This window comes from Crocodylus siamensis, chromosome 2 (assembly GCF_052110815.1).
Source record: "Crocodylus siamensis isolate JL-2025a chromosome 2, ASM5211081v1, whole genome shotgun sequence".
In the NCBI taxonomy this organism is placed as follows: domain Eukaryota; kingdom Metazoa; phylum Chordata; order Crocodylia; family Crocodylidae; genus Crocodylus; species Crocodylus siamensis.
In genome coordinates, this window is record NC_143396.1 from 48,259,192 (window position 1) to 48,274,534 (window position 15,343).

Sequence of the window (15,343 nt, forward strand, 5' to 3'; positions counted from 1 at the left end):
CTAGTCACCAACTATAGACATAATCCCTGAAAGCTGGTGGCAAATAATTACAAGAAATTCAGTTTTGTGAGATCTATCTGGGCAATAAAGCAGCATATGACATTTAACTTTAAGTGCATGGGATGTAGGAAAAGAGGGGGAATACTCTAAATACTCAATGGTGGGCTCCAAATTAACTATTACTTCACAGAAAAATACTAGACTCGCTGGGAACAGTTCTTTCAAAAACACTAGTTAAATATTCAGTGGTGGTCAAAAGGCATAAAATATCAATAAATCATTAGGAAAAAAACTGAAAACAAGTCAGAAAACACCACTGTGCTTTAATAAATCCACGATGAACTGACATCTTAAGTGATACATGCAGTTCTGGTCATCCCAGATTGGTAAAAAGGATATACCATATTATTTCTACTATAAAATCAACCCTGCATACAAGTCAACTCCATATTTCCAGGACCAGTTTTAGGGGGGAAAAAACAGCTTTTTCCCTGAACATAAAATAAATGCCTACAGACAAAGACCTTGAACTGCAATTGTGCTTACAATATCTCATGGAAAAATAAGACAACTAAGGAAAGGAATCAAAGGGCTAACTGCACTAAAAATATTGAAATAAAAACTGCATTAAAAAATCTGATTTGTTAATTTTAATACATGTACAAATCAAGATTGGAGCAGGCCTGCAGATAAGTTGAATGATTTCATAAACATTAGGGCTGGAAGGGACCTCAGAAGATCACAGTCCAGCCACCTGTCCCAGGGGCAGGAAGTCACCTGGGGTCATAGGATCCCAGCAAGATAAACATCCAATTTTCTCCTGAAGGCATTCAGAGTAGGTGCTTGAACCACCTCTGATGGCAGCCTATTCCAGATCTTGGGGGCTCAGACAGTAAACAAATTCTTCCTTATGTCCAGCCCAAGACGGTTTTGCAGGAGTTTATAACCCTTAGATGCTCTGGTGAACAAACGTTCCCCCAGATCCTGATGAATACCCCTTATAAACTTATAGGTGGCCATCAGATCACCCCAAGCCTGTGCTTTTCCAGGCTGAAGAGTTCCATAGCTCTCAACCTGTGGTCGTAAGGTCTGTTTTCCTGTTCTCTGGTCACGCACGTGGCTCTTCTCTGGACTCTCTCAAGCTTCTCCACATCCTTTTTGAATTGTGGAGCCCAAAACTGGATGCAGTACTCCAGCTGTGGCCTCACCAAGGCAGAGTACAACAGGAGAATGATGTCCTGGGATTTGCTTGAGAAGCATGTATGGATGTAAACCAGGGTTTTGTTACGGTTCCTCTAGAGTGGAAAAAAGGTAGTTGTCTTATTAATAGGAACAATAAAATAGTAGAACTAGAAGAGGTACAGAGAAGGGCTAAGTCAGGGGTGGGTAAAACATGGCTGCACCGAACCCATTCTATCTGGCCCACAGGGCCCCTAAAAATTTAGTAACTTAATATTTAGTTGCTCCTGGATGCCTGTCAAAGAGGACAGGAGCCTGGGGCAGTAGGACACCAAGGATGCCAGCAGGACTGAGCATCCCAGCTCTGCCCCATCCCTTTCCTTGCCTTCCTGCCCCCGCAGCACATAGCCCCAGGCTGCATCGCCCAACCGGGGAGCACGGGGCCACACTTGGGGGGGGGGGGGGTGCGTGCACAGCAAGGGGCAGAGTGAGTGAGAGTACAAGTAGGGAGGGGTAGAGTGTGTGCTTGTAGGGATAGGCAGAATGTGTATGTGAGCGCGCACACATGCAGGGAGGGGCAGAGTGCAAGTGAGCTTGTAAGGTGAGTCCCACATACCTCCCCACCATACACATGCACCCACATCCCCCCTCACTGATATGAGCAGACACCCCCCCCACACCCACCATACCTACCCACACACACATGCCCCCTCACTCTGTCCCATACCCACAGCCCCCCCCACAAACTTATACCCATCTCCACATGCCCCCAGATCAAATTAACGAATGTTGTAGATGTTTGATTTTTAGAATATGCAGTAAGAGCTGTGTTAATCAGCACACTCTACTAACTGGAATTTCTAGCTGGCCAGCTGCAGGGAGGGGAAAGCTTGCACGTGGTGGCCACTGCCACTACCCACCACCCTGTACTGCTGCTGCTCTCTGTGTGGTGGCCATTGCCACCCCTCCCCTGCCACATCCAACTGAAAACCCCTGCCTCAGGTAACTGGCATTTTTAGATTACTAGCACCCCCCTTCCTAACTCATGCTGAATAGCAGAGTGGTATTTGGTATTTTTCTGGTTTTAAGATTACAAAACCCCTTGCTGAAATGAGTATTTCCAGGGGCAAGGGGAAGGGACTTCTGGTGGCAAAAGTCAGAGGTGAGGGGGCAGGATTTCTGGTCACACAATGGTGACCAGGGGAAGTAGCACCTGTCAAGGGGCGGGCCTACCCATGCAGCCCTCGACAGCTTGCCAAAACTCAGTAAGAGGCCCTCCACCCAAAATATGCCCACCTCTGAGCTAAGTCAATGAGAGGTAGGAGAGAGGCATGGGCAAAGGACAGGAGGACAGCCCTGCAGATATTTGGGTTCCCCTCCTGGCCATACCTTCTTCATGATATGGCAGATGCAACAGCTTGGCCAGAACCAAGAGACTGACCAAATGGTTCAGAGATGTTGTGCGGTGATGTACGAGGTGTGCATAAAATAAAAGATGCAAGGAAAAGTGCATCTAGAATCTCAATAAGAGGTTCTTGAAGAGATGGAAGTGAGGTTGCAGTCTGGCATATGCATGCCACATGGGCAGCCTTGGCATGTGGCAAACTAGAGGGAGGACAGGCAGGCAGCATAGCAGCAGATAGGGCAAAAGCAGAACTGAGATCTGGCATGGAGCACAGGGCAGGAAGAAAAAAGCAGAACAGCAGATTAGGCAGGGAAAGGGGTTGGAGCAGCACTTGAGGAAGGCATGGGCTTAATTGTTGGCCCCCACTGCACTAGGCCCACCTCCAGTTGCAGAAAAGACAGGTGTCTGGAGTCCATAAAGCACAACATGTGGACAACAATGCTGAGAGCTCCATGAAGGAGCTACTATCCTAGATCTGCACTAGGTCACAGAACTATGGTGTAATATAGGCTGGTCCACCAAGGCTTCTTTCTGTCAAAGGTGTCTGGATGGGACAGAGAATGGTATGGAGCATAAGCATGGAGACCTGGAAGTGTTGAACTTTGGTTTGATCCAGTATGGCAATTCTTTATGTTCCAACCTTGCAGAAGTCAAACTGCTGATCTGAAGCTGCAAGCAAGCTAACGAGTTATCTAAAGCCCCTAAATATAAGAGAGAATTATATTTGGATTGTAGAAAATTATTTTAATTTAAATCAGTAAAAGCAACAGAAATAAGTGTGACACAGAGCAGCTAGCTCCAGAGTGAAAGTGGCACAGCCAACATAGCAAGAGCAAGAATGGAGTGAATTAACATGTACAAGCTGCTAAACTAGAAACTATATATAACAATGTAAAAATGTGGGGGGGAGAAAGCTTAATTGCTGCCTTTTTCTCTCTGTATTTTAACTCAAAGTGTTTTAATCTTTCTAATGAACCAAAGACAAAGAAACATAACTTTGGAAATGAGAATACACCACCCAAATTTTTCTGTATTTAGAAATGTTTTCTGAGTCGCTTTTCAGATTTAATTTCAAAAGGCCCATTTATTTACTTGTTAGATTTGCACTGGCCTATGCCTAAGTGCACTTAGAGATTAATATGAAAATTACAACAGTATAATTAAGTTCTTTATGAATTTTTCACAGAAAATAAAAATAAAAATCTGATGATCTTGGTATAAGTATAAACCACCAACTCAGAGTGAATGAAAAAATGGGGATTTTATTTCCAGTTTAAGGCCTGCAACTCCAGAGGCTTAACTCACTTTCAAATTATACTTTCTCTGATGAATAATTGCATTAACAGCCTACAAGTGCGACTCCTGGGCTTGCTTACCTGCTCTCACAGAACTATTTTAATACTGTATTTTCTCATATAAACACGTCTCAATTAAGACATGTACCCTACTTTGGGAACATAAAATGAAGAGTTGTGGCAGAATACTGACCACATAAAGCAATGCACTAAGTCAACTCACTGACTGTTTCAAGTAAAAACTAGTTGTGGCAGTAGCTGTGTCAGGGTTAAAGCTGGTGGAAGAAAAGGGAGAAGCAGAGCCCTCAGCAGCCATTACAGCCTTTCCATGCATCTGTTCCCACACATAAATCAGCTTCCTTTCTTAAGACATACACCAAAAAATTAGCCCTCCATAATTGTGGAGAAAGGTAGCTGTGATATGCAAGTACATATGGTACTATTAACACTAGCAACCCCCCTCCCACACACAAAACAAGCAAACAAACAAAAAAACCTTTTACTTTCTGCCAGTGGAGCTTCACCAGATGTAGAAAAGAACATCTATAAGGTGGATACAATTCAGACACTTTTAACAACCCTATTTGCCAGTGTAGAAATAGCCATGGTTAGTTCTAGAACTTCTTTCAAGCCAAACCTAATTTTTGTAATTAACCTCAATGTTTTCATCACAATCTTGTATTTTGTTTTCTTTCCTCTCCCCTTAGAGACTATATAATTCCTTCTATAAAATTCTAGTGTACTGGAGAAGGTGTTACTTCTGTAAAATAAATGGTGAGAGGAAAAGGGTACCCTTTTACAAGACTAACACCTAAGCTCCATTTAAACTATCAAGGACTAAGTTTTCAAGCTGTGTCCCGTGGAATGCAGGGTTCCACAAAGAGACCAGAATGAGTCGCTTACTGCCATCATGGTGACTGGGTACCGCCATCGTGGCTTCTAATCTTTTCCAGTTTTCTTTTAAATTTTAGGCATTTATTTGGAACAATGGCAACAACTTTTTTAAAAATTAAGTGCAAGTCTGAAGTTGCTGGAAGTTTTAACTTTCAGCAGCAAGTAAATTTGTGAAGTTGTCACAAAGTGTACTCAATTCTGGGCATTTTAAATTCAGTCCACATATATGCCGTCAATGCAGAGCACGAATAAAACATATTAAGAAAAACAGAACAAATACAACCACAATAAGACTGTTTTTCAAGCAACAGGTTTTGCCCTATTTTAATACCACTTCAATAATACATGGTCTTGAAGGGGAAATATTCAGCACTTTTTGCTGTTCTAAAATAAAGGTCACTACAAGATTTAAAGAGATTGACTTGTAAATTCAAGCTCTTAATTTCACAAAAAATAATAATATATTTTGTGAAAAAAATCTACCCAAATCCTTCCGCCTATGTCAGGGGACCAGAAAATAATTTATTCAGAGCCCAATGTGTAACCCTTGCTCATGTTTAATACCACTCATCATGAGTATAGATTACAGAATGCTAACACAATTAACAAGCATTTCAAATTAATTTGTGGACTGGAAATATGAAAGCAAAAAGTACAGGGACAGTGATTGTCAATATAAATTGTCCACTTCCTACATTTACAAGCTGCTTTTGCAGGCTATGGACAGAAAAAAATTTATAATGCTACACCAAGAAAAAGGCACATCCAATTTCATCTAATATTAAATACCTACAAAGAACTAGTACATTCAACTAATCTTACTTTTGTCCCACAAACTGTGCTTCACTTTCAGAGTTAAGATGGTACTGTTGAATGACATGACCCAAGACAAATGGAAATAACAAACAGTAAATATGGGTAACAAAAACAAACAGACTGACCAAACTGCTTATCAGTCAAGGTTTGAGGCACTGTAGTTACCTCTAAAAGGTTCACTTTATACTTCCAAATAACTAAAAAGCAGTGTAAGTACCAAAGCTAATTAATTTAATTTTTTTATAAAAGTCTTTTTAAAGAAACAAGTAAAAGCATATGCAGATTCTGAATTAACACTACAAGTCTAATAAAGTTACAAACTACTTTTCAATCTATGCCACTCCTATTGATGTGTGAAAGACTCACTGTTATCCATACAAAACCCACTGAAAAACGAAAATATTCTCTCGTTAGTAATCTTAGGCATTTACTAATTACAACAGTAAAAATATTTTCAAAATTAAATTTGATTTTGAAGTTGTTCTTTTGACCATCCTCATAATGGAGGGTGAATCTATTAGAAAAATCAACTAATATCCTATAATACAAGAAAGAACCCTGGTTAAGTTATTCCTAAATAAAGCCATCTAGGTTACAAAAATAATTTTCAGAAGGTGAATATCTTTGTTAGTGCTCATGGAATCATAGAAAATTAAGGTTGGAAGGGACCTCAGTAGGTCATCTAGTCCAACACCCAACAAGGAGGAGTCATTGAATGAAAGCAACTCCTAATACTCAGTGGACATGTATGTCTACAGGACCTATTAATGTGCTTTAGGCTTACTACACAGTAAAATACTGCGCAGTAACCCTTCCCCGGGAGCATGTCTACATGTGCATCCTGTTGGAAGCCGATTTGCTCCCCACCCTGCTCTGTCACCCCTGCAGCAGCCAGAAGCAGCTCCAGGCTCCCTAAGGTTCTAGCCAAGGATTGATGTCAGCATAGTACTGGGAATAATATTCATTAGTTAACTGCAGCTACAAAGCCAGCAAAACACAGTTGAGCGACACCAACAATAAGTATGTATTTTAAATTTCTAGATAACTGAATGGCAATTAAGAAGATACCCATAGTAGGGAAGACATATATTCTTCATATTTGTAAAGGTCAGAGTTCAGACCAAAGCCTGGTTTCTTTAAATACCAAGATGACTTCAGTATGCATTTTTGTTTCCGTCTTAAAGCCCAGTTTTTGACTTCTGGTGGAAGACAGTGCACAAAGGGCAGTGTGAGAAAAAAAATAATGTGGAATGATTCAACTAGACATGAAGAGGAAGAGAAGGAACAAAACTAACTTTAAACTTTACAACTTTCTGCTTCATTTCCCTACCTGCCTGCCACCTTCACCAACACCACATGTAAAATGTGGAAATTCTTGCTTGTTTATCTCACAGAAACCAAGAGAAGGTTAACATTTCCTTTATATAACACGTGACCATGTAAAATAGGAATACGTGTTTGAAGACTTAATTGATTGTGTGCACTAATTCCTCTCGGAATTTAGTGATGTATCATGGATTTTAGACCTAAAGTTTAATTTTAAAATACTTGAATCTTGACAGAATAAAGTCTTCCCCAATCACTTTATATTACTCTCACACAGATGCTATGCACAAATAGGAAAAGTTGTTTCTGCAATTAAAGCATACCACTTAAACTCAAGAAATCTGGGTTCAAAACCATGCTCTGCCTCTTACTATCCCTGTGATCCCAAGAAAATTCACTTAGGTTTTCATCAGTTTTGAATTCCTCACCGTTTAATTTTGGCCAGTGTTCCCTTGTTTCCAAGGTATTAGAGACAACGAAGATCCCAATCCACCTTCTCCATCCTACTCATTATTCTACATATTTTTACCATATCTTCTCCCCTTTCCAAAGTTAACAATGTCAATTCAATTTCCAAATCTCTCTTCTCTCCCTTATTTTGGCTCCCTTTATGACATCAGTAGTCAGCCTTTTTAGACTCCAGTCTTTTTAGTTGGAAAATGTCAACTCATGGCTTTCACTTATGGAAACAACACAGCAATTCTTCTATTACAAAGAATTCAATAGTAGGTCAGAACATTTTTGACATTATAGATTCCTATTTAAAAATATCTGAATTTATCTTGTGAACCATGTGTAGGCGTTTGCATACCTAACAGTGCTGATGTGGTATAGCACCTTGTGGCACCCTTAAAGCATACGGCATCAGCTTCAAGTATGTGATCACATATTACTTTTCCATGGAGATCCTGCCTCATTTTGTGCAAAGACAGGCTGGTTCCAGGAATAAATCGGGGTTTAGTAAAAGAAGTTATCAGATGCATCACTTGTTAAAACTTGAAAGTGTGATTGAAGCCTAGTATTCAAGGGTAAGACAAACTTATGGCTCAGGCAATCAAATTTAACCCTGAAGATTTGGATCCCTTCTTTGTCTGTGCCACAATGATCCTATAAGATGCCAATCAAGAAATTCAAACCAAACTTTTTTCATGTGGTGCTCTTCATTTTCTGTGTACCATATCCACTGGAACTGATCTGCAGGAGTACTAGACACCCACATAAGTAAATGAAGTCCAAAGGAATCACAATCCAAATGTCATAGAGAATTTAGCAGTTTGAAGGTGGGAGGGGAAATTATAGATATGTATTAGCTGTTATGTTATATAAGATTTCAGCATCTTGAATTGGCCATCCAAAATTACCTGGCATTTTGACCTTACTCTGTGTGCTCTGAATTGCCATAGAGAATGCCACCTATAACCTGCTGTGGAAATTAATTTTTTGTCAAGCTCTCAAAATTGTTGATGAGTATTGGGGACAATGAGAAATTAGTAATACTTTATTCGGAATAGGCCTTGAAATCATATCCGGTAAATATGATGTTGGGTAAAGGGCTGTAAAGACTTACTGACTGAACTGACCATAGATATAAGCAAATGACACCAGGGACAGTTATCATGTCAAATCCAGGACCAGTGCTTATGTCCAATCATTGGGGCCCCTATTGTTTTCTGACATACTTATCCTCTAGTTGCCTGGAAATGAGGAAAGTAATTTTTGCACATGTGAGTTTGTCATTAATTACTGTTGCACTTTTAATGAGAAAGTTACCATAGCCAGAAAGGAGTTACTTTATTGCTGAGCAATTAGAATATAAAGTGTCATTAGGGCAAGATGGAAGCCTAGATCGGTCATTAGTTTTCAAATTAGTAAAATCAGGGAGTTTGTAGAGTATGCATGCTTACAGTCTTCTTTTCTTTCTTCATCTTTTTTTTTATTATTAAAAGAAAACCAGACCAGGATTTCTTAAAACCTGACCAGTTGTCTGTCCTAATCAATGAGAATCATGCTTTTTACAACAGCCAAGCTAACTAAAAGTATTAGGTAGGAGCAAATAAAAATCAAAAGTTTGGCTTTAGGCTTGAGAGTCCAACAACCCAAGGACACCTGCAAACTTCAGTTTGTCCCTGCAACTTTAAGAACAATTACAAAAGTTCTAGCAGGGGTGGTGTTATTACGTATGGATCATTTCTACAGCAACCTACAGCCGGCATCTGGCTAGATCCAGCTCCTGGTGCCTTTGGATCTGGCAGCATTTGCAGCCAAGACCCCAGGGCTCCAGCAGGGCTCTTCATATGCATAGCCACAGAGCAGTGTGGGTTTCAGTGGAGGGGGAGCTCTCCTTGTGCCCCCAGGCAGTGGGAGAAATAGCAAACATGACTGGGTCCTACTGCCCACCTACCTCAAACTTGACCTGGGTCATTCCAGCTCCCTGACAGAAAAATGTCATTGACCTGTGCTCTAAACCTCCAAACACTTAAAAATGAGTCTAATTTTACACAGCTAGTAGGCCCAGAGCCTAAGACATGAAACTGAAGATGCCAGAATTTCCAGCTTGAATACAATATTGAATACTGGAATACAATATTGCAGAGTATTTATTGACTAAAATTAGCTAACATACTTAATACAGCTGCATTTTTTTCTTTAAAAACTTCTACTGTCAATTAATATGCCACCTAGCACAATGACCTTAGCAGGTGCAAAGACTTTTTATCCAAGTAACAATTCAATACATAATTTTTAGTTAACATTTACTTCCACAAAGAATACATAATCCACTTACACTATTCTGTATTTTTTGGCTGCACTGTACTATTGGGTGTATGACTAAGCCCCCTGAGGCACGGCTCTGTTAGAAACTCACCACACTCGGCCTATTATACAATACCATCCATGCCAATAACTATATATAAGAACACAGTGCAAAGTACTATTAACTTATCATATTGCACAGTTAACAGTGCAAAACTATATCTGAACTGGTCACATTTCATACTTCCCTTGGAAAAAAAATTCAACAAGCAGATAATGGTAGGAACTGGTAAAAAAGATGCACTTAGCATGGCAATCAGTTCTGCATGAACTCAGGTAAGTATTCTGATTTTTGCCATTTGACTAACCTATATATTTTGGTTCATTAGTGACATTTTCACTAGTCTGATAATTAAGTCATTAATGTTGATACTATTAATAATAATAATATAATTTTGATATGTAACTATAGCAAAATTCTCCCTTGGGACTGATAAGGAAAATCTTATCTGAGATTTTAGTTTAATAAGACATTTCAACAAGGTCAGGCTGCAGCTGGAGTACTGCATCCAGTTCTGGGCACCGCACTTCAAGAGGGATGTGGACAACATGGAGAGGGTCCAGAGGAGGGCCACTTGCATGATCAGGGGGCAGCAGGGCAGGCCCTATGAGGAGGGGCTATGGGACATGAACCTGTTCAGCCTCCACAAAAGAAGGCTGAGGGAGGATCTAGTGGCCTGTTACAAACTAGTCAGAGGGGACCAGCAGGCACTGGGGAAGTCCCTGTTCCCCCGAGCATTGCCATGAGTGACCAGGAATAACGGTCACAAGCTGGCAGAGGGTAGATTTAGGTTAGATATCAGGAGGCTCTACTTCATGGTCAGGGTGGCTAGGATCTGGAACCAACTTCCAAGCGAAGTGGTGCAGGCTCCTACCCTGGGGGTCTTTAAGAGGAGGCTAGATGTACACCCTCCTGCCATGGCAGTACTCTTTCCTGCCATAGCAGGGGGTTGGACTAGATGATCTACTCAGGTCCCTTCTGACCCTTGAAACTATGAAACATATTTAGCTATAGATCATTTTTAAAAAGCTATTTTAAAAAGGTACACAACACCTGAACGAGATTTGCAGTAGGGTAGAATGCAAGTTTACAAAACAACTTCCATACTTGAAACACTTAATATACTTAGGATAAAATAGGCACAGCATTTTCCAAAGAAAAGAATTCAATACTGGGAGTACAGTGACAGTTTACTTGAACTGACAGACATTTTATTCACACACACTTAATCTTGGAACCTACTTTTTAAAAAAGAAATGGATAAAGGCCACGATCACAAAGCAACTTTTCATGGTGCCTCTAATCACTCAGAGGCACTACTGGTTAAAAACAGATTTTGGAGCTGTAAGGTACAGTGCTAATAAGGAGGCAGCAGGGTAGAGCAGCATGTTATAGACTAACTAATTCAGAGACGCATAAGCTTTCATAAGCAACAGCTTACCTGTCAGAAGTTAAGCAGTGAATCTTAACCATCTCCTGCCCTGCTAGCTGCTGGTTTGGTCCACTTATAATTTTAAAAACTGATCAGGCACACAGTATGTAGTAGGGACATACACTTCCAACAGCTAAAATTAATTCTCCGATAACTATGAAGTGCACTCTTCCCCAAGTTAAAAGGGTGCCAATCTGTGTGTGTTGAAGTCAGTCTACATTTGTTGAAGTCAATAGGCTTCTTTTAAGTGCCTGATCTCCAGGTGTTCTATTATACAAACATACTACCCCAGGGGGCCAACATCCAGAAGATGCAAGATGCTTAAAAAAAATTCTTGTCATTTTTCTTTCCAGGACAGCATTCATAACATCATCCAAATACCTAAACACTGTAAGGTTCATTTATCAACCTCATTTATTAGCCTTGACCTTATACACAAAGAGGGAAGATATAGGAAAAGTTTTAAAATGTCCTTGGCACAAACATCTGCTGCTGAGGCATTACAGGACAGGTGCCCAGAAAGTCTCAAGTTGCAATAATAATAATAAAAAAAATGCCTTCATTACAAGTGCTAGGTCTGGACACAAAAATACAATACAATGGCAGAGAAGCGCTCTATGGACAAGTCACTTTATGTTACCCATAAACAGTTCAACTGACTTCAACAAGTTAGAGAACTTCAGTTCTGGGGAAGAGGCCTAACTACTAGCCAAAACAGAAAGTTGTATCTTTACAAAGAAAACCATAGCACCTTTAATTTACACACAGAGAAGTAAACTTTAACAAAATTTAAATAAGGTACAAACTTCATTAGAAAGCGCTCCTCTTTTAAAACAACTTTATCTTGAAATATGTCAAGCACAACCATTGTAAGTATGAGAACCAAGTTAATACAAAAGTGAAACTGTATATTTTCAAGAGTCAAGCTGATTGACATACATGAAAAGAAAAAGAATAAGAGAGCTTTAAGTCTTTTAGTTGAAAAAGAGTAGCACTTTGCTGGTAACATCATCTTCTAGCTGTCCTAACATTTAAGTAAAATCAAGATCTGGCCAGACTAAGGTGGTACCAATGGGAAGAAAGAAATGCTTGGAAGCAGTTGACTCCATTATAATATCCCTTATATAAAAAAAAAAAAATACTATGTATGGCAATTGTGCACTCTTTGGATGGTTTTGAATGCCTCAACATCACTGGATCACCAAATAGCCAAAACAGGAAAAGGAAACACCCATTTCCATCTGCTACAAGTTGTCTCTGAAGGGATGTGGCAACAGTGATATATACATTCATGAATTTGAGGCTCTGTTACTGTAATTGGCACTGTACACTCTGAAAAGCTCCAACTAGTACAAAACACAGCATCTACTTAGCAACACAGGTTACTAGGAACACTTCACCCATGCACTCTGCTCACTGTACTGGCTCATTACAAGCTCAGCTGAAGGCCTCTGCCCTAGCATTCAAAGCTCTGCAGAGCTAGGACTGACTATAGCTAACAGATCTTTTCTGTACCAAACCCATTTCAAAATTATGTTTCATTGGAACAATGAAGAAAATTATGTTAGTTGACATCTGTGCATGCAAATGGCACAATTTTCACAGAAGCTGCAACTGGATTATAGAACTCACATACATAAGACATAGCCACAGGCTTTGCAGCTTTAAGGACAAAATGTAAAGCTTAATTCTTTGAATAATTTATTCATGTGTCACACTTCCTCCTTAATCGCAAGTGCTTTTTTTGATCAATTATAAAACTAGCCCATCTATCTAGCTCACTGGCTTCCACCAAAAAAAGGAATTGTTATTTTTTGTTCTTGTGAAGCAGCCAGCCACTACAGTGAAGGGAGACTCACAATAAAATTAGATGGAGAGAACAGGACAGAAGTCTCCTAGAAATACCCAGTATTGTACATACTGGGCACGAAACCAAATCCTAGACAACTCTGCATGAGCTTCTGGGCCACAACGTTAATAACTGAGCTGCTCTGATATTTGATCGATACTTGTCTCCCATCATTATTTTCTGCATATACTTAAAAATAATTATTTTGCACCATTAAAAATTAAAATGTTCTATTTGCATGCTTTGTGAAGGCAATGTCACAAGTGCGTTGTTTCTTCTTTTTCCTGGATTTCAGAGAACTCTGCAGGTTTACTTCTGGCTTTAAACTCTTTTTTCCTCAAATGCAAAATAAATACTGACTGTTTAGTGCAACTAAACATACAATTACTTATGAAAATCTACTGAGTTTACAGAATTACCTAGTTACACTAAATAGTCAGAGAACACCAAACTATACCTCTCTACATAATTCAGGGGCAATCTGTTCTTTTTCCAATCCTGACACTCCAGAAAGCCAACTTCTATGCATCTAACACACAATATAAATGAACAATTATTAACTTTATAATAAATAACAGCCATCTGGCAACCTAAAGCTGAATAACTTTTCTGTACTGTGGTTAACCCAGCGCATCACAACCACACTTGTTCTACGACATACATTTCAAAACACAGGAACCCAGAAGAACCTGCACATCTACCACAAAGCCTGAGTCTCATGTAGTTCATACTTACAATTCTACTCCTAACACCCGCTCCAAACCATGGTGGACTTAGTTCCTGCCCATTTAAACCACAAGCTTGCAAAACAATAGACAAATTAGCCCACTGCTACTTGAACCCCATCAGCACTTGAAGCAAACACATAAAAACACAGAGAAGGCAAAATGGTACCACGATTAATGAAAACAACTTGTGGCCCTTTGAAGAAAAACAAAAACAGTAAGTATTTCTGCGACGGTAAGCAGACAAGGAAGAGGCACTTTGAATACAAGAAAACGGGAGGCTGAAGCCTAGACAAAAACTCCTGCTCTGGGTAGTGTTTAGAGACAAATGTTGTTGGGGGGAGGGGTGCACTTACCTTCAAACGCTTGACCACCTCGTCGTTGGTGATCTTGTCCGTGATCTCCTTCACCCCGGGAGGGTAGCAGATGATCTTCCCATCGCTGGGAGGTTTTGGTTGGGTAGCAGGGAAGTCCATCCTGGGGCCGCTGGTGAGAAACTTTCCGTCTGCACAGTCCTCTACCGGCCTCTATCGGTCAGAAAACAAAAGTTCAGCGGAATGGCAGCGACTTTCTAACCCTCTTTTTCCAGGTCTAAACCTCAATTCGCAGAAGGCCCCGCTGCTTGGCGAGCAGGCACCCGCCTGCCCCCGGGCCCCCTGCCTCGCCAGCCGCCGGCCAGAGGCTCCCCGGGCAGGGCCGCCGCCTCCCCTGGCACGAGTCCTAGCCACCCCCACCCCCCGGCGCCTCCCTGCGCGGCGCGGCGCAGCGGCAACCCCAGCCCGGCGGCGCTCGGAGTTGGCAGCCTCGCCGCGTACAATGAGCGCTGGGCCCCGATGGCAGGAGGCCCCGCGCGGGAGGCCCAGCCCGGCGCGGCGGGGGGGCCGGCAGGCCCCGGGCCCGCGGGGTGCTCGGAGCCGGCCCCAGAGACTGGAGCCGAGGCCTAAACAGTTAGGCCTCAAAACTATGGGCAGGCGGAGGAGCCGCCGGGGGCGGCCGGGAGCACAAACCCCGGCGCCCGGCTCGGCCCCGCGCCCCCGGCCCGGCCCCGTTGTCCGGGAGGGGCCCCCGGGGAGCCGGCCCAGCCCGCTAGCCACTTTCCGCCTCTTCCCTCAACTTCGGGCGGCCACAGCCCCGCGCCCGCCCACAAAGGGCCCCGGCCCCGCGCAGGGGGAGCGGAGCCGCCTTTACCTCATGCAGCTCCGGAAGGTGCAGCATGGAGCAGCCTCCTCCGGCGTCTCCTCCTCCGCGCCGGGTGCAGCTGCGGGCTCCGCCACCGGCCGCCCAGCACCCCGCCTGCACCCGCTGCCTCCGTGCTCCGCGGCTCGGGCCCGGGGAGGGGGCGGGGGCGGCTGCTCGGCGGCGGCGGCAGGAGCGGGGCGAGGGGGAGGCTCCGGCGGAGCGTGCGCCGCGCCGCGCCGCGGGGACACAGTGCCGCTCTCCGTCCGGCCAGGGAAGGACAGCCCAGGAGGAGGCTCCGCGCCGTCGCCCGCCCCGGCAGCGGCAGGGCGCGCCCGGCCCCTCAGCCCGCGCTGGCTCGCTTAGCGACGGGCCCGGGGCCTGAGCGCGGGGCCCGGCCTCAGCGACGCCGCCTCCCGCCTGGCGCCAAA

At 42.6% G+C, this 15,343-nt stretch overlaps 1 protein-coding gene across 3 annotated transcripts in view; it reads right to left on the bottom strand.

Annotated features, from left to right (window-relative positions):
* Nucleotides 1-15,134, bottom strand: part of PDS5A (PDS5 cohesin associated factor A) — a 140,201-nt gene extending 125,067 nt beyond the window's left edge. Inside the window, exons 1-2 of one of the 3 annotated variants that reach the window (XM_090035780.1) lie at nucleotides 14,925-15,131; nucleotides 14,093-14,263 (exon numbers count right to left, since the gene is read on the bottom strand). In XM_090035780.1, the coding sequence (XP_089891906.1) occupies nucleotides 14,093-14,263; nucleotides 14,925-14,951 (198 nt within the window). In that variant the 5' untranslated portion in view covers nucleotides 14,952-15,131. Of the gene's footprint in view, nucleotides 1-14,092; nucleotides 14,264-14,551; nucleotides 14,868-14,924 lie in introns of those variants that run through there. The other 2 variants (XM_090035782.1, XM_090035781.1) reach the window with 2 other exon arrangements.
* Nucleotides 15,135-15,343: the final 209 nt, after the last annotated feature.